Consider the following 19,620-nt stretch of genomic DNA (forward strand, 5'->3'; position numbering starts at 1 on the left):
CCCACATTGTGTCATTTGCTACTTCCTTTATGTGTTACACCAACAAACATTTTATTTTTCGTATACAATGTCCAGTTTGCTATATCCTAATCAATGAGTCTCGGATATTGTGACAGTTATGTGAAGGGCTTGTTTCAATAGAGGCACAAGTCCATTTTTGTTCATTCTGAGATACAGAGTCCTAAAGTGAAATGAGCGCTGAAAAATCTGCATTTGAGATACCAGAAATATTCAAGTATATATACCTGAATATTTCTGCACCAAGTATATATACTTGAATATTTCTGGTATTTCAACTGCAGATTTTTCAGCGCTCATTTAACTTTAGTACTCTGTACCTCAGCATGAACAAAAATAGACTTGTATCAGTATTGAAATAAGTCCTTCCATATGTTCTTCTTCGTATCAGTTGAACAGAAAATGATATTTTTCTATTTATGACTATTTGCGTCTAGAAACTTTTTCAAATACTGACTGTAATAAGCAAATGATCTAGATTTTCTGTCCATAGTCTAATACAGTTTCTCAGAATACTTTAAAAGTGCCTACGTGAGCAGAGAATGACACAGACTTGCACCATACCTCATAAACAATCTGAATTAACTTCTCATATCGCAGTAGGTTGTACATAGCTGGCACATCCATCACACCAAATACTGATTGACTGTTACTTTGTTTAACCAAAATAACGGTAACATATACGGAAAATATTTTCTAAGACCAAAAAAATATTATTCATTTATATTTCTTTTTCATATTACTTTTTACAACTTCATGTTTAACATCTCCACATTTCATATCCTGCATATAATTAATTGTCGAATAAAATTTAAAAGAAATTATTTTACGCATAACCTTTACTTTAAAAATAATGGTTATAGAACAACTCACAAGTAATGTAACCAAATATTTACTTACTTATAGCAGTTTTAAATTTCTGAATGCTTTCCAGTCGAAACGTATTAATTATTTGTAGAAGTACCTTTTAAGTAGGAATTATTAGAAAGTGTTCAAAGGTCAGTGGATAACACTGAATCCTACTTAAAAAATCATTTCCTGCAGCAATAGACGCTGAAGCGGCAAAGAAACTGGTACAGGCATCCATATTCAAATTCCAGAAATGAAAGCAGGCAGAATACTACGCTGCGGTCGACAACGCCTATATAAGACAACAAGTGTCTGGTGCAGTTGTCAGATCGGTTACTGATGCTACAATGGCAGGTTAGAGAGATTTAAGTGAGTTTGAACGTTGTGTTATAGTCGGTGCAGGAGCGATGGTACACAGCATCTCCGACGTAGAGATGAAGTGGGGATTTTCCCGTACGACCACTTCGCGAGTGTACTGCGAATATCAGGAATCCGGTAAAACATCAAATTTCCGACATGGCTGCAGCCGGAAAAAGTTCCAGCAAGAATGGGACCAATGACGACTGAAGAGAATACACTCCTGGAAATGGAAAAAAGAACACGTTGACACCGGTGTGTCAGACCCACCATACTTGCTCCGGACACTGCGAGAGGGCTGTACAAGCAATGATCACACGCACGGCACAGCGGACACACCAGGAACCGCGGTGTTGGCCGTCGAATGGCGCTAGCTGCGCAGCATTTGTGCACCGCCGCCGTCAGTGTCAGCCAGTTTGCCGTGGCATACGGAGCTCCATCGCAGTCTTTAACACTGGTAGTATGCCGCGACAGCGTGGACGTGAACCGTATGTGCAGTTGACGGACTTTGAGCGAGGGCGTATAGTGGGCATGCGGGAGGCCGGGTGGACGTACCGCCGAATTGCTCAACACGTGGGGCGTGAGGTCTCCACAGTACATCGATGTTGTCGCCAGTGGTCGGCGGAAGGTGCATGTGCCCGTCGACCTGGGACCGGACCGCAGCGACGCACGGATGCACGCCAAGACCGTAGGATCCTACGCAGTGCCGTAGGGGACCGCACCGCCACTTCCCAGCAAATTAGGGACACTGTTGCTCCTGGGGTATCGGCGAGGACCATTCGCAACCGTCTCCATGAAGCTGGACTACGGTCCCGCACACCGTTAGGCCGTCTTCCGCTCACGCCCCAACATCGTGCACCCCGCCTCCAGTGGTGTCGCGACAGGCGTGAATGGAGGGACGAATGGAGACGTGTCGTCTTCAGCGATGAGAGTCGCTTCTGCCTTGGTGCCAATGATGGTCGTATGCGTGTTTGGCGACGTGCAGGTGAGCGCCACAATCAGGACTGCATACGACCGAGGCACACAGGGCCAACACCCGGCATCATGGTGTGGGGAGCGATCTCCTACACTGGCCGTACACCACTGGTGATCGTCGAGGGGACACTGAATAGTGCACGGTACATCCAAACCGTCATCGAACCCATCGTTCTACCATTCCTAGACCGGCAAGGGAACTTGCTGTTCCAACAGGACAATGCACGTCCGCATGTATCCCGTGCCACCCAACGTGCTCTAGAAGGTGTAAGTCAACTACCCTGGCCAGCAAGATCTCCGGATCTGTCCCCCATTGAGCATGTTTGGGACTGGATGAAGCGTCGTCTCACGCGGTCTGCACGTCCAGCACGAACGCTGGCCCAACTGAGGCGCCAGGTGGAAATGGCATGGCAAGCCGTTCCACAGGACTACATCCAGCATCTCTACGATCGTCTCCATGGGAGAATAGCAGCCTGTATTGCTGCGAAAGGTGGATATACACTGTACTAGTGCCGACATTGTGCATGCTCTGTTGCCTGTGTCTATGTGCCTGTGGTTCTGTCAGTGTGATCATGTGATGTATCTGACCCCAGGAATGTGTCAATAAAGTTTCCCCTTCCTGGGACAATGAATTCACGGTGTTCTTATTTCAATTTCCAGGAGTGTAGTTCAACGTGACAGAAATGCAACTCGTCCGAAAATTGCTGCACATTTCAATCCTGGGCAGTCAACAAGTGTCAGCGTGCGATCATTCAACAAACATCACCGATACTGGTTTTCGGAGCTTTGATGATTGCACGACACAAAGCTCTACGCCTCGCCTGGGCCCGTCGACACCGACAACGGACTATTGATGACTGGAAACATGTAGCCTGGTCGGACGAGTCTCGTTACAAATTGTATAGAGCGGATGGACGTGCACGGGTTTGGAGCAACTTCATGAATCCGTGTTCAAGCTGTTGGAGCTCTGTAATTATGTGGGGCGTGTGCAGCTGAGTGGTAAGGGACCCCTGCGTTTAAAGGCATCCGCTGGCCACCAAACTCCCCAGGCATGAACATTATCGAGCGTACCAGGAATACCTTGCAACGTGCTGTTCAGAATAGGTTGTAACGCCGGAAATGGATATCCTCCTATTTCCATCTATTGTACTATAATTTTTTTTCCTTGTTTTGTCACCTGAAGATATGACATTTCTGTCTCTTTATGTATTGTAATTGTTTTACTGTTTATATATATATATATATATATATATATATATATATATATATATATATATATATATATATATATATATATATATGCCTCAGCAGCATTGGGGGAGCAGATCTGCTGGGACGAGACAGGGAAACCATTAGCCGCGCCGGTGAGGGGCCGACCGGGCGTGGAGAAATTTTGGCGGCCCAATAACAGGAGAAAACCCAGGTGTCGTCGTTATGAAAATCCCGTGTGGAATAATCAACGGCGGGAGAGTGTGCCAGTGTTAGGAGAAAGGAGTGCGCCCACAAGTAGTAGATCAGCTGTAGACACGGCAGTAGAAAATACATTCACTGTCAGTGAGAACAATGTAAGTAGTGTTCCGGAAATAGATTATAAAGTGGCAGCTGTAACACCCACAGCAGAACTGGAGATTGAGTTTAAGAATGATTCGCAATTGTTGAGAGAAGATCAGATGTCGGATAACACGTCCGTAATCGAGCGAGGGGATGCAGAGAGGGATGAGGTCTGGTTAAGGCAGTTCGGTCGCTTATACGACGAACTAAGAGATTATAGGGGCCTGTACGGGAGAAGTGTTTATGGGGAGCGCGGGCAGGATTTGCCGCGTCTCGTCCCGCAGGAAGGTGGTGTTTGTGAAGTGATAGAAAGTTCTGGCCCTAACCGGCAGACTTTACCAGAAATAATTGATGTTAATGGGGAGCACGAGCCAGATTCGTCGTGTTTCGTCCCGCAAGAGTTGGATGTTGAAGTAGTAACAGAAAGTTCTGGCCCTGACCGGCAGACTTTACCGAAAGTTATAGCGGGAGAAGTGGCCGACCCATCCGACGCAAAACTCCAGTTTAAACATTGCGAAAGTATTAAGGAGAAAGATTACGAGAATTTTAGTGGCAGCCGGACACGATTGGTAGAAAAGCACGTAGATTACAGCGTGTATGAGGTTAGGGCTGACGTTATACGGTCGCACGATAGCAGTGTGGGTTGCGTAGATCTAGAGGAAGTAATTGCAGAAACTACTGGGCACATTCCTCCATGTAGATTGGCGGATGAGATCAATCTGGCCAAAGAGGAATCAACGAAGGTGACAATTAGTGAAATGATAGCAAAGCAACACTCACTAGTTGACGAGTTACAGGGAAAGGTTTCGGTATTGGAGGCGAAGCTACAGACTAAGCCTCAGGACAAACGTGTTGAAATTAACACTGTATGTGAACAGAGGCTGAAAAAGCCGCCAGATAAGCCGGATTTAGGATCAAAGCCGGATGGTTTTTTCTGGAATGACCTGGATACAGACGAGGATTTACTGTGGGAAAATAAAGAAACAGTCGAGGACAAGTGTAGACAGATAGTAGTGTCTGTTAATATGCACAACCTACAATCAAACGTGTTGATTGACACCGGTGCAGAATTGAGTGCTGTATCTGGGAAAATATTTGAGTTACTGAAAGACAGACCGGGCATCGTAGTTATGCCAGTAACAGGAGTGAAAATTATCGGTGCTACTGGGAAGGCCAGTAAACCGGTCACAAAACAGATTTTTGTCAACTTCGAGATATGTGGGGCACGATTTGAACAAGAGTTTGTCGTCGTGCCAGACTTGACTACGGAAGTAATTATCGGGTTAGATTGGCTATTAAAGTACCGTGCGTTGATTAATTGCGAAAGCAAAACTTTGACATGTACTTCACAAGATAAAACAATAGTAGTTAGTTTTGACGAAGCAGGAGACGGTGTGCATAGGCAATACCAGCCTATACACATTGTTAACTGGCCAGATGACATTGACGTAGGAATGAATTTGAACTGCCGCTACGTGAGGAATCTCGGTATTGACAAAAGTGTAGAAAGTGAATTGGAAGAGATAATCAAATTCCCTCCACGGATTGACATTAGTATTGGTGTGAAAAAAGACCGTTTGCGAGAAGTAATGAAGCTAAAAGCCGAAGCTCGCATACGTCGTCATGACGCTAAAGCGCGTTTTGCTAAGTTTGCAATCGGAGACTTAGTACTTGTAAAAGCTCATGAGAAATCGAGCGAGATAGACAATGAAATCTCTAAATTTAAGTTTGTTTATAATGGACCATATAAAGTCATTGGCATACCTCACACAAATGCTTATTGCTTAGAGTATCCAAGCTCTGGAAAACTATTAAGTACACGGAACATTGTAGACTTGAAATTGTACCATCCAAGAATTGATTAATACCACAGAATGGGTAACTTGTACAGGATGTAATAGGGTGTAAGATTTAAGGATTTGCTAGGTTGCCATGCTTTTGCCTGACCAAAAGGTCATTATAGATATTGTAATTAATAAGTAATTAATTTTGATTACATGATTTAAGAGTAACTGATTATTAATCTACTGAAAAATCCAAGCTGCTAGTTTAAGTTTTCAGCTGAGTCACAGTAGATTAAGGAATGGAAATATCATTTTGTAACAAGCTGTAATATTTCATGAATATGTGTTTTACTAGTCACTGCCGATGTACTTAGAAGATGTTTTAAGTTTCAGGCTTGTACATGTGTGATGGACAGTGTTGAGTTATCCACTGTGATAGTGTTAATGGACTCCTTGAGATTACTCGGGAGTGAGTTTTTCCGAAAGAATTCAGTGAAACGGACGTTCTGGAAATGCCGTTACAAGGGCGAGTGAGATCAAGCGGGCCGCACAGGCGGGAGCAACAATATTGGGGAGGCGGAGCCGCTGTCGGCTCTTGTGCCGTGTCGGCATTCTTTGCACTTGCGGATACCGAAGGCGGAGTAGTTTTTCTTCCCCGACAGCTGAAAGAATTCTGCTGTCAATATTTATGGTTTTTTCGATCTGCTGAATATTATTTTCTTGTTTAGCGTTAATTGGACTCTCGTGACGAGAATATTAATTATGAAAAGGTTACATAAAATGTGTATAATATGTAATTAATAATTAATTTGCGTATTTAGATCTACCTGTTTTTATGACCATGTGCTCTGATTAATTTTGTAAATAGTATTCCATTTCTTGATAGTGTTACGAATTTTGACGATTTTGGAATAGCTAAACCATTTTCTATGTTTTCTATGAATTTTAATATGTTGTCAACCTGTTTTATTTTGTGCAAGATGACAGACTGGAATAAGATTAGGAGTGTCTCCACTCAATTATTATGGTCTAAAAATTGATTTATGATTAATTAGACGAATGATAAAATTTGTTGATGTTTTGAGCATATGCATTTCCGCTGTCTCTTTTTTGGGACATTTTCTGAGTCTGTTTACGTTACACGAACATCCTCAGACAATGTGGGGCACGTGTAACGCCGGAAATGCATATCCTCCTATTTCCATCTATTGTACTATAATTTTTTTTTCCTTGTTTTGTCACCTGAAGATATGACATTTCTGTCTCTTTAGGTATTGTAATTGTTTATATATATATATATATATATATATATATATATATATATATATATATATATATATACGCATTTATGTTGGTTTGTTTTGTGAATATTATTTGTATTTATACGCTGGATCTGGCCTAGGGAAAACTATGCTATCGAACGAATACATGGATAGGTCGTGTAGAGAACCAAAGTGTTTAGGATCTTTGGTAGTGTTAACTCTGTCGCGTGGAGCGCGGGCAGAGGGGGAGTCTGGCTGGAGTAGTGCGAGTGGAGCAGGTGGGTTGTGTGAAGCTACCTCGAGTTGCCGCGCTTTCGGGGTTTGGCAGCATGTAATTGCGCTCGACTTGCGATGATAGTTTCTGACATGGGGTCGCGGACGGGAAGCATTAGCTGGCGCACATCAAGAGCCCGTTTCGTCTGGTGACCGTGTCGAGAAGGAGGCGCGCCAACATCCAGCTTCTGCAACAGCGACGGCCGACAATGAGTGACTGTCGCCACCTCCTCGATCGACGGCTTCAAACCTTCAATCAACCAACAAGGAAGACTGGAAGCACGTAAAGCTTTAGAACTGTATGGCAGACCTCAGTTTTTCAAACTTTTAAAATTGTTGCATCACAAAATTACAGCAACTTAGCACGAACCTTTGTTGCTCATTGTCCCAATTACATTGCCAAGCAGGATCCCTTCCTTTTCCGAAATGAACCCGAGTGTCGTTAAAATTCAAACGCCAGCATTAAAGTAATATAATTCGATCTCACTGCTTTAATTTCAAAGTTCAGTTAAGGCATTCATAGCTGGCTACAATATTTAGATTACACAAGCACAAATTAAGAGTGCGAGTTTTGCTACCGTATTTTAGTTTACCTGTGGCTGCAGCTCTGCTTGGTACGTACTAAATTTTACTATTGTTAATTTTTCAGAATCATTTAATTCAAGTTCAAAGTTAAATCTCTTATTTCTAAATTGCGTAGATTCAAGTAGCTTTTGAAATGATTGTTGAGGTAGTCCAAGACTAACCGTAGTTTACTGAATTTCGATGTGCTTCAGAAAGAAAGCTCACTATTAACTTCAGTCATGAAATTAACTTTCGATTTTCCGGTTTTATTAATTCTTTTGCTAAATTAAGTCAGAGTGTAGCGAAATTTATTACTTCTGACAAACTTTCAGTTTTCACACTACTCGTGTCAACCTTCAGTTGCCACACTTCTAGTGCTAATTATATGTGAAATAACCTTTCTTTTTCAGTTACTATAGTAATTGTCCTTAGGACTGGCGACCGTAATTTCCCCCAAATCTCAAATATCTAATTACCGCTAGTTAATTGTTAACGTAACGGCCGCACATTTACTTTCTTTATTAACTTTACCCCTTTTCCAAATTAATTTCCACCTGTTTCATTAACATTTTTCCTTTCATTTATATGTAACCCTTTCCTCCCTCTTTACCGACAGATTAACTTCGGTGACGATTGCTTTTCCCAAATTTCCATTAGGTACACGCGGTTTAATTTTTCACTGTCATTAAGGTCGATTAGTGAAGGAGAGGTTACAAGGTCTCCACCTCCTCTTATTCTTACGGATTTAGGGACAGGATTCATGGTGTGAATTGCCTTCAGCACTGCCTCAAACATTAGTCGAGTCCATGCCACGTCGTGTTACAGCACATCTGCGTGTTCACCGGGGTTCTACACGATATTAGCAGGTGTTCAAATTGGCTCTAAGCGCTATGGGACTTAACATCTGAGGTCATCAGCCCCTAGACTTAGAACTACTTAAACCTAACTAACCTAAGGACGTCACGCACATCCATGCCCGAGGCAGGATTCGAACCTGCGACCATAGCAGCAGCGCGGTTCCTGACTGAATCGCCTAGATCCGATCGGCCACAGCGGCTGGCATTAGCTGGTGTACCATTTTCTTTGTCTCTTCTGTGTGTAATCATTTCATGCAGCAAATGATCTTCGTCATGGCAGTTCTTTGCCTTACCGTATTACATTTAGCAGTAAAACACTTTTTTGGAAGTTATGCAATTCATAATACTAGTAAAACTGAGTTGGATATTATTTCTTTGCTTTATGCTTGCTTAATATATGATAACAAACATCCATAACAAAATTCCGGAAGCACGTTAATAAAGAACAAAAATGAAATCAAGTAGAAACTATTAAAGACGTGAACGTCTACAAAATTCTCTTTGTTTCCAGGACAAATTAAGATTCAAGAAATGCTCACACGTTTGACAGTAGGTACAACCCGTTACATAAAGACATGACTAAAACGATAAAAGGACGCCTATTGTGCTCTGGTAATCGATTTTCTGCTCATGGTGAAGGTGACGTTAATATCTGAGCTACCGTGTTGTTATTTAAATGTTACGTGTCATACAGGGAGATTCATACGAGAATAATGGTGCGAAAAATTTCGAGGACAGAAAAGGAAGCTTGTCATCATTTGTGTCACCCTCTGAAGTTATTCCTTCCTTACGTACCAATCCTACAAGTAACTCTTTCCTTAATATTTGCATTCAAATGGCAAGGGTCATTCAAAATTTGTAGAATCTGTTATTTCACGCACCTTTCTTCTGTGCCATAGTTTTGCAAAATTGTCGTGGGTAAATTATTGGCTTAGGTTGAAGCTCCAATGTACACATTGTATCAGTCGGGGTAACTGAACACAGTGTGCAGCATCCGGTATTCAGATTAATCTTCCTACAACCATTCACTTAAACTGCTTGGTGTGTCGTCCAAGTAAAACATTGCGTTGCTGTCCAAGTCGGCATCCACTGACGTACCGGTTTCACAGCTAAACTTGCGCTGAACGCCTGTTCATCTGACCCAACATTGCGTAGTATGAATAAGATGCATTCACCAACTGCAATGAAAATAGCAAAATATGAGAAAACTGTATAGACAATATATATACATTGTTTTCTTACTAAATGGTATTTCAGTTATTGAAAGTTACTAATCAGTTTTGTGATATCTACAAAACTTTATCTGAATTCTTTGTTCATACAGAATTTTGTTACAATAGGAAATTCTCAACACACACAGTTTCGATATTTTTCGGAAAAAAACTATTTTAAGATATCACTTTGCGATAATAGCGGCGGAATATTAATAGAAAATTCATGACGAGCACATTAAACAAGTGACATGCCAGAATTATACTGTAGCCAAAGAATCACATAGATATCATAACTGCTTTCAAATTTGAGAAAGCTATAAATATTTATTAGTAAAAGCTGTATCAATATATTCTTTCCATTATTAAACAGTATGCCAGTAACCACTGTTACGCTGTAGGAAGATGAATGCGAAACTCTGAACATTTAATATCAAATAAGCAACCAGTAGCATTAAGTGGTTTCTCGAGTTATCTCTAGCTCACAAACAGAATTGGTAGTGGACTAGTAAATGTTATTTATATATATTCTAGTTACGGGCCCAGAGTGAGCTATATTGAATTCTTGACCATGTGCAACTTTATTTAGATTCAACAAAAAGAAGTAAGAATATAAGAAATTTTTAATTATTGTACTCTTATATTTACCTGATTGAAGGGAGAGCAGTAATCCAAAGCCACATATTAAAAGATATTTGCTGAAAACAGATAAATGTCGAAAACGTAAATAATAAAACGCTCAAGCAAATCTGCAAAAACAGGAGTAGAATCATGAAGAAATACTCACAGGCAACCTCAATGATGTAGTTTAGTATGTGTGAACAACTAAAAAAATTGCGAAACTGGGGGAGTATAGCATTAAAATCAATAGTTAGAAGAAAATATGGACTAATCCGACAGGCAGAAACGGTGTAAGAAAACAGCATTGTCTGGCTCACGTTCTTTTTGCATTTCGAGCTTCCTTCGTTCACTAATGAATTACTACTTCCCTTACACTGTCAGAAGATAACAAGACATAAATCTCCTTGGGCCGAAACAATCAGAAAGCGTAACGAGACGAAACTCATTAAGCACCCCACTGTACAATCGTACTACTCCCAGAGATGCAACCAGACTCGACGCTGAAAGGTATGATTTTAAGAACGGCACAACAGAATTCCTTTGAGTTGGCTATCGAACACGGTAGAATTTCTCGTACACTCCTGTACATCTACTGCGAATCCGCCATTGCTGGAGCTACGGAGACTGAATCTGTTAGTCGCTGAAGGCAGGACTCCGAAAACCAATGAGGCGCGGGACGGTTAAAATTTGAGTTCGCCTGGCCTATGCCGATAGGGAAGCATGCGTTTCATAGCCTTACTTCAAACTAACGCTGTACGCTGCTTCTTCGTATGGTCAGTGAATATAGTAACGAACTTGCCCCATGCGTTAAAGTCAGAGTTTTATGTATTACTGAGACATTGCTTACAAGTGTGCCAGTGGTGTAATTCTTTTTTACATGATTTCAGCTCTGCAGGTGTTTTCTCCTCCTACACGGGATTAGATTTCTGCTATGCTATAGACACTTTGTCTAATGTGCAAGGTCGATTTTTGGTATTTTATTAGGCCATCTGTGGGTGTAGATGGTCTCCCAAGTAACGTTTCTAATTTTTTAATAATAATTCATGGATTTATCAACGCAATACACACGATTCCATTTCGATATTTCCGAAAATATGTGGAGGTGTACATAGTCTGGCGAAAGATATATGCAACTTCTATAGTGAACTATCATGCTTATTTCTTGAATCGTAACGTGCCTTAGCATCAAATCCCCACGTCATTAGTTTTCTTTTCGCAAACATTTCTGAATCTTACGACATTCATGCTCAACTCACACGTGCTTATTCATCCATTGTCACTGTTTGTGGATAATATCTCACTCACTGAAAAGCTACCTGCTTTCCGCAGAAATAATATAATGAAACGCTGCTGCCAGCAGATAGAACATCTTTCTGATTCGAATACGATTTTCAGCAAAGACGCACATAAAAAAAAGTTTTGTATCGCCTCGGTTCCGAGAGTCCTGGAACCTGCACAGGAAACTGGAATAGAGACCAACATAAACATAATTTCAACCTCTTTTTTTTTTTTTTTTTTTTTTTTTTTTTTTTTTTTTTTTTTTCCACATCAAAATCAAACATTGCATGTTGTACCACCATACAGCGAGACCTTCAGAGGTGGTAGTTCTTATTGCTGTACACACCAGTAACTCCAATACCCAGTCGCACGTCCTCTTGCATTCATTCATGCCTGTGTTCACCGTGGCATACTGTCCACAAGTTCATCAAGGCACTGTTGGTCCAGATTGTTCCACTCCTCAAAGTCAATTTGGCGTAGGTCCCTCAGAGTGGTTGGTGGGTCACGTCGTCCATAAACAACCCTTTCCAATCTATCCCAGGCATGTTCGATAATGGGAGAACATGCTGGCCACTCTAGTCGAGTGATAACGTAATCCTGAAGGACGTCATTCACAAGATGTGCACGATGAGGGCGCGAATTCTTGTCCATGAAGACTAATGCCTCGCCAATATGCTGCCGATATGATTGCACTATGGAGCGGAGGATGGCATTCAGCCGTTACGGCTCCTTCCATGAGCACCAGCGGCGTACGTCGGCCCCACATAATGCCACCCCAAAACAGCAGAGAACCTCTACCTTGCTGCACTTGCTGGACAGTGTGTCTAAGGCGTTCAGTCTGACTGGGTTGCCTTCAAACACGTCTCCGACGATGGTATGGTTGAAGGCATATGCGGCACTCATCGGTGAAGAGAACGTGATACCAATCCTCAGTGGTCCATTCGGCATGTTGTTGTCCCATCTGTACCGCGCTGCATGCTGTCGAGGTTGCTAAGATGGACCTCGCCATGGACGTCAGGGGTGAATTTGCGCTTCTTGCAGCCTATTGCGCACAGTTTGAGTCGTAACTCGACGACTTGTGGCTGCACGAAAAGCATTACTCAACAACCTGGCGTTGGTGACAGGGTTCTTCCGAGCAATAATCCGCAGTTAGCGGTCATCCACCGCAGTAGTAGCCCTTGGGCGGTGTGGGCGAGGCATGTCCTGTCTCTCTGTATCGCCTCCATGTCCGAACAATATCGCTTTGGTTCACTTCGAGACGCCTGGGCACTTCCTTTGGTGAGAGCCCTTCGTGTCACAAAGTAACAATGCGCACGCAATCGAACCGCGGTATTGACCGTCTAGGCGTGGTTGAACTACAAACAACACGAGCCGTGTATCACCTTCCTGGTGGAATGACTGGAACTGATCGGCTGTCGGACCCCCTCTGCCTAATACGCGCATGCATGATTGTTTACATCTTTGGGCTAGTTTAGTGACATCTATGAACAGTCAAAGGGACTGTGTATGTGATGCAAGTGTACAGTCAATGTCTATCTTCATGAGGTCTAGGAACTGAGGCGATGCAACACTTTTTTTGATGTGCGTATAAGGTAGGTTTCATCTGCTGAGTGCTTTGAGACACGTGCCGTGATTCTAAAGACATCATCGTTTATTTACTTCGTGGTTCTTGGTTTCGATTCTCAGCTGTCAGCCAATACAAGGTGCGCTTTACGTCCACATAGCGCGTGTTTTTTGTGTAAGAGATGAGGAATCTACACTTGTAGACTACACCAGAATACTTTAAAATGTCACAGTACTTTAAGGGATGTTAGAATCCCCTTCATATGCAGCATTTTATTAGTATCTCCCCAATAAAAGTGAGCTCTCATTGCTATTTACTTGTAGGTCCAAATCTTGTGAAGAAATGGCAAAATTTATAGTATTAATACGGAGTCACATTAGTTATTCTTCAGGTTAGAGTGAAATTGACAGTAGATGGTTTTCAACATGAGAAATCTCTGCAAGGGACTTGTTAACAATAATTGAGAGCGGACAGCCTATGGAAATTTGCTCCGATAGGATTCCATACTTAGATGGTCAAATAACGACTTTTTAACTATATCAAATTTGGGAAAAATCTATTTAATAACAGCAAATAAATGGATGTTCACATAAAATACCAACTTATACGGCATTTCTCCATCCTTTCACTATCCGTTGGCTAGACTGAAGTAATAAGAGACATGAAATATGCAAGGGCTTTGTAAGTTTTCTAATGGCACGACTGTGAAACAGTATAACAGCACAACAAAGGTTCATGTATCATTTATGTCTCAAATGAGCATCCATTATGTTGTTGTGTAAAGATCATTCTGCAATGGAACTACCAAGCGCCACGTTGAACCATAAGGCAAGAATACTAACAGTCTGCTACAATATATCCGTATTTCGTAAGAATGTTCAAGGCACCGTCATGGTCCCTGTAATCATGAAGAGGAAAGAAGCAATGACGTAAACGGCTGAAATTTGATCGACATCATGGAAATTGCAATGATGCTAGCCACCTTTCCAACGTGCCACTATTCTTTTACTTCATATTACCGCTGAATGGCCGTGCTTCTAGTATAGAACGCCAAAGATGAGATATTTTGCGATTATAGCTGCGTTATTGCCTGTAAAATGTCACTGTAGCATTGTGTTTCTCTGATTGTGCTTGCGGACGGTAGTCTCACTCGGTTTACTGATGAAGTCTAAGTAAACGTATCACCAGAAAAGATCGTACAGTCGGGTTATAGTCGTATTTTCTGTTTACGTTTTACCACAGCAAATCTACAGAATTTCATTTAATTGTTCTTTGCTCTCTCCAGCAATTTAACTGCAGCGTACCTCTTCATTATTTAACTCACATTTCCAGAAAGTAGTGTAGAGTTTATGTAGTTGTTTCAGGAACTTTGCACTGTTGTGTTTGTTTACATACAGTTGCGTATAGGTCAAATTTTTAGAATCATATTTTCGTGTTTATCTGTAATTTAACTGACTTATTCTTAATAAACCGTTACATTTATCATGAGCGAAAAGTGCTTGACTTGCCATGGAATTGTTAGGTCATGGCTTTGGCATGGCAGGTGCTGAAGTTTTTCCATGTGGGTGGAGTGGAATTAGGGGAAGTAAATAAGACTCGTCAGTGATTTCGTAGAACAGGAGGGGAAAATTACTGACCTTCATGCTGAGTTAGACAAGTCCAAGGGATATCTTGACAGGTTAAGGAGGCAGAAGGGTAAAAAGAGATGGGAAGTGGCAACAGGCAGAACAGGCCTAGAACTTTGTGTGGCAGTTTCGTGGTGAATGTGGAAAATACGAGTGTCACGCCAAAAGAAATGCACGCTATTTTTGTAAAAATACAGTTTTCATTCTGCATGTGTGAAAGTTTTAGAGTGTGTTGATACATCCTTCCGCTTGTTTTCAAACTTAATTCAACCTGTTCCCGTGAGTGTCGCCGTCACAGCACGTCTTCAAGATGGCTGCTATATTTGACGTTCGTCAGAAGCAACGTGCTGTCATAGAATTCCTGTGCTGTGAAAACTATACAGAGGGAAACATCCACAAGAGGTTGAAAAAGGTGAATGGAGATGCTGCTGTCGATCGCAGTACAGTTAGTCGGTGGGCAAGCAGGTTACGTGATGAAAATGGGCACGGCAATATTGAGAATTGTCCTCGCAGCGGCAGGCCTCGTACTGCACACACTCCGGACAATATGCAGAGCATTAACGAACTGGTGACTGCTGACAGACGCATCACAGTGAACGATTTTGTCACGCTACATTGGGATAGGAGAAGGAAGTGCTTGCAGAATACTGAAAGTGTTGGCATTAAAAAAGGTTTGTGCCAGATGGGTTCCCACGATGTTGACAGTGAGACTAACTCTTTCGTCAGTGAAATACACTTTGTAACGTGGTCATAAGTATTCACCAAAAACTGGACGAGCATGGTCTATACATGATGCGCTTAGTCGCCCCTAAACTCATAAGATATTCATCCATTTAAACACCATCTAATCCGGAGGATCGCATGTGTATGGAGACTTACATACTGACCAACGCCAGGATGTGATGAATTTTTTCAGACATTGAAACCAAATGCCCTCCATAGGACGTTTATTTCTCACTATTATGTGTAACTCAGCATACTGGCAGAAAGCCACAACATCATCTGTTGCGGAACAACATAGTCGTTATTGATACGAAGAAGATAGTGATGTACAATATGGCCTGGACGTCTGTGAAATTTAGCCCATACAAAAATCTATGAGAATTGCGTCATGTATTCCAGGAAACTATCTGCTCACTAAATCACTATGTTCCTACGCCACGAGATTCCTTGACCACCGGAAACGCTGCGTGTGAGTCACGGACTACCCGCACTTCGAGGGTCCTCGTCCATCCCAGTGCATGACCGATGAACAACCAGCCTTAGTACCAATCTAACTTTCGTAATATTCACTTTTACATCTACATCTTCATCTCTAGTACGGGAGCCACCTTACGGTGTGTAGTGGAGGGTACTTCTGGTATTAGAATCACTTTCTCCACCTACTGTTAAAATCGCGGATGTAGCGTGGAATGTTGTTGCGGTCTTCAGTCCTGAGACTGGTTTGATGCAGCTCTCCATGCTACTCTATCCTGTGCAAGCTTCTTCATCTCCCAGTACCTACTGCAACCTACATCCTTCTGAATCTGCTTAGTGTATGCATCTCTTGGTCTCCCCCTACGATTTTTACCCTCCACGCTGCCCTCCAATACTAAATTGGTGATCCCTTGATGCCTCATAACATGTCCTACCAACCGATCCCTTCTTCTGGTCAAGTTGTGCCACAAACTCCTCTTCTCCCCAATCCTGTTCAGTACCTCCTCATTAGTTATGTGATCTACCCATCTAATCTTCAGCATTCTTCTGTAGCACCACATTTCGAAAGCTTCTATTCTCTTCTTGTCCAAACTATTTATCGTCCATGTTTCACTTCCATACATGGCCACACTCCATACAAATACTTTCAGAAAAGACTTCCTGACACCTAAATCTATACTCGATGTTAACAAATTTCTCTTCTTCAGAAACGCTTTCCTTGCCATTGCCAGTCTACATTTTATATCCTCTCTACTTCGACCATCATCAGTTATTTTGCTCCCCAAATAGCAAAACTCCTTTACTACTTTAAGTGTCTCATTTCCTAATCTAATACCCTCAACATCACCCGATTTAATTCGACTACATTCCATTATCCTCGTTTTGCTTTTGTTGATGTTCATCTTATATCCTCCCTTCAAGACACCATCCATTCCATTCAACTGCTCTTCCAAGTCCTTTGCTGTCTCTGACAGAATTACAATGTCATCGGCGAACCTCAAAGTTTTTATTTCTTCTCCATGGATTTTAATACCTACTCCAAATTTTTCTTTTGTTTCCTTTACTGCTTGCTCAATATACAGATTGAATAACATCGGGGAGAGGCTACAACCCTGTCTTACTCCCTTCCCAACCACTGCTTCCCTTTCATGTCCCTCGACTCTTATGACTGCCATCTGGTTTCTGTACAAATTGTAAATAGCCTTTCGCTCCCTGTATTTTACCCCTGCCAACTTTAGAATTTGAAAGAGAGTATTCCAGTCAACATTGTCAAAAGCTTTCTCTAAGTCTACAAATGCTAGAAACGTAGGTTTGCCTTTCCTTAATCTTTCTTCTAAGATAAGTCGTAAGGTCAGTATTGCCTCACGTGTCCCAGTATTTCTACGGAATCCAAACTGATCTTCCCCGAGGTCGGCTTCTACTAGTTTTTCCATTCGTCTGTAAAGAATTCGTGTTAGTATTTTGCAGCTGTGGCTTATTAAACTGATTGTTCGGTAATTCTCACATCTGTCAACACCTGCTTTCTTTGGGATTGGAATTATTATATTCTTCTTGAAGTCTGAGGGTATTTCGCCTGTTTCATACATCTTGCTCACCAGATGGTAGAGTTTTGTCAGGACTGGCTCTCCCAAGGCCGTCAGTAGTTCCAATGGAATGTTGTCTACTCCGGGGGCCTTGTTTCGACTCAGGTCTTTCAGTGCTCTGTCAAACTCTTCACGCAGTATCGTATCTCCCATTTCATCTTCATCTACATCCTCTTCCATTTCCATAATATTGTCCTCAAGTACATCGCCCTTGTATAGACCCTCTATATACTCCTTCCACCTTTCTGCTTCCCCTTCTTTGCTTAGGACTGGGTTTCCATCTGAGCTCTTGATGTTCATACAAGTGGTTCTCTTATCTCCAAAGGTCTCTTTAATTTTCCTGTAGGCAGTATCTATCTTACCCCTAGTAAGATAAGCCTCTACATCTTTACATTTGTCCTCTAGCCATCCCTGCTTAGCCATTTTGCACTTCCTGTCGATCTCATTTTTGAGACGTTTGTATTCCTTTTTGCCTGCTTCATTTACTGCATTTTTATATTTTCTCCTTTCATCAATTAAATTCAATATTTCTTCTGTTACCCAAGGATTTCTACTAGCCCTCGTCTTTTTACCTACTTGATCCTCTGCTGCCTTCACTACTTCATCCCTCAAAGCTACCCATTCTTCTTCTACTGTATTTCTTTCCCCCATTCCTGTCAATTGTTCCCTTATGCTCTCCCTGAAACTCTGTACAACCTCTGGTTCTTTCAGTTTATCCAGGTCCCATCTCCTTAAATTCCCACCTTTTTGCAGTTTCTTCAGTTTTAATCTACAGGTCATAACCAATAGATTGTGGTCAGAGTCCACATCTGCCCCTGGAAATGTCTTACAATTTAAAACCTGGTTCCTAAATCTCTGTCTTACCATTATATAATCAATCTGATACCTTTTAGTATCTCCAGGGTTCTTCCATGTATACAACCTTCTATCATGATTCTTAAACCAAGTGTTAGCTATGATTAAATTGTGCTCTGTGCAAAATTCTACCAGGCGGCTTCCTCTTTCATTTCTTAGCCCCAATCCATATTCACCTACTACGTTTCCTTCTCTCCCTTTTCCTACACTCGAATTCCAGTCACCCATAACTATTAAATTTTCGTCTCCCTTCACAATCTGAACAATTTCTTTTATTTCATCATACATTTCTTCAATTTCTTCGTCATCTGCAGAGCTAGTTGGCATATAAACTTGTACTACTGTAGTAGGTGTGGGCTTCGTATCTATCTTGGCCACAATAATGCGTTCACTAAGCTGTTTGTAGTAGCTTACCCGCGTTCCTATTTTCCTATTCATTATTAAACCTACTCCTGCATTACCCCTATTTGACTTTGTGTTTATAACCCTGTAGTCACCTGACCAGAAGTCTTGTTCCTCCTGCCACCGAACTTCACTAATTCCCACTATATCTAACTTTAACCTATCCATTTCCCTTTTCAAATTTTCTAACCTACCTGCCCGATTAAGGGACCTGACATTCCACGCTCCGATCCGTAGAACGCCAGTTTTCTTTCTCCTGATAACGACATCCTCTTGAGTAGTCCCCGCCCGGAGATCCGAATGGGGGACTATTTTACCTCCGGAATATTTTACCCAAGAGGACGCCATCATCATTTAATCATACAGTAAAGCTGCATGCCCTCGGGAAAAATTACGGCCGTAGTTTCCCCTTGCTTTCAGCCGTGGAAAGAAAGAAATATTTTAAAGCTCAGTATAACATCTAATATCACTGATTTTCTCGTAGTAATCATATCACGAGGTGTGTGAGGGAGGTAGTAATACGACGCCCGATTCTTCTTGGAACGACGCGCTCTATAATATCAGTAGTAATCCTCTCTGTGAAGTACAACGGTTCAATCGCAGCGTGACGTTGGCTGTCTGCGTTATGTCACCCGAACGGTTAATCACGAATATTTGACTCTAGTAACAGCTTTAAGTTGTGCCTCGTATGCTTATATTACACTGATACTGGTTTTCTAATGTTTAAAATCTGCTTTTCCTCCTTTTACGCTGTATGCTCTATGCTAATATCAAAATTAATTTTATACAACGTT

General features: G+C 41.7%; 1 protein-coding gene across 1 annotated transcript in view; it reads right to left on the reverse strand.

The window, feature by feature from the left end:
- Nucleotides 1-9,599: 9,599 nt before the first annotated feature.
- The window catches only part of LOC126204126 (odorant receptor Or2-like), a 58,994-nt gene continuing 48,973 nt past the window's right edge, over nucleotides 9,600-19,620 (reverse strand). Inside the window, exon 5 of the mRNA XM_049938540.1 lies at nucleotides 9,600-9,668. Within this exon, the coding sequence (XP_049794497.1) occupies nucleotides 9,600-9,668 (69 nt within the window). The remainder of the gene's footprint in view (nucleotides 9,669-19,620) is intronic.

Source organism: Schistocerca nitens, chromosome 9 (genome assembly GCF_023898315.1).
Source record: "Schistocerca nitens isolate TAMUIC-IGC-003100 chromosome 9, iqSchNite1.1, whole genome shotgun sequence".
NCBI classification, from domain to species: Eukaryota; Metazoa; Arthropoda; class Insecta; order Orthoptera; family Acrididae; genus Schistocerca; species Schistocerca nitens.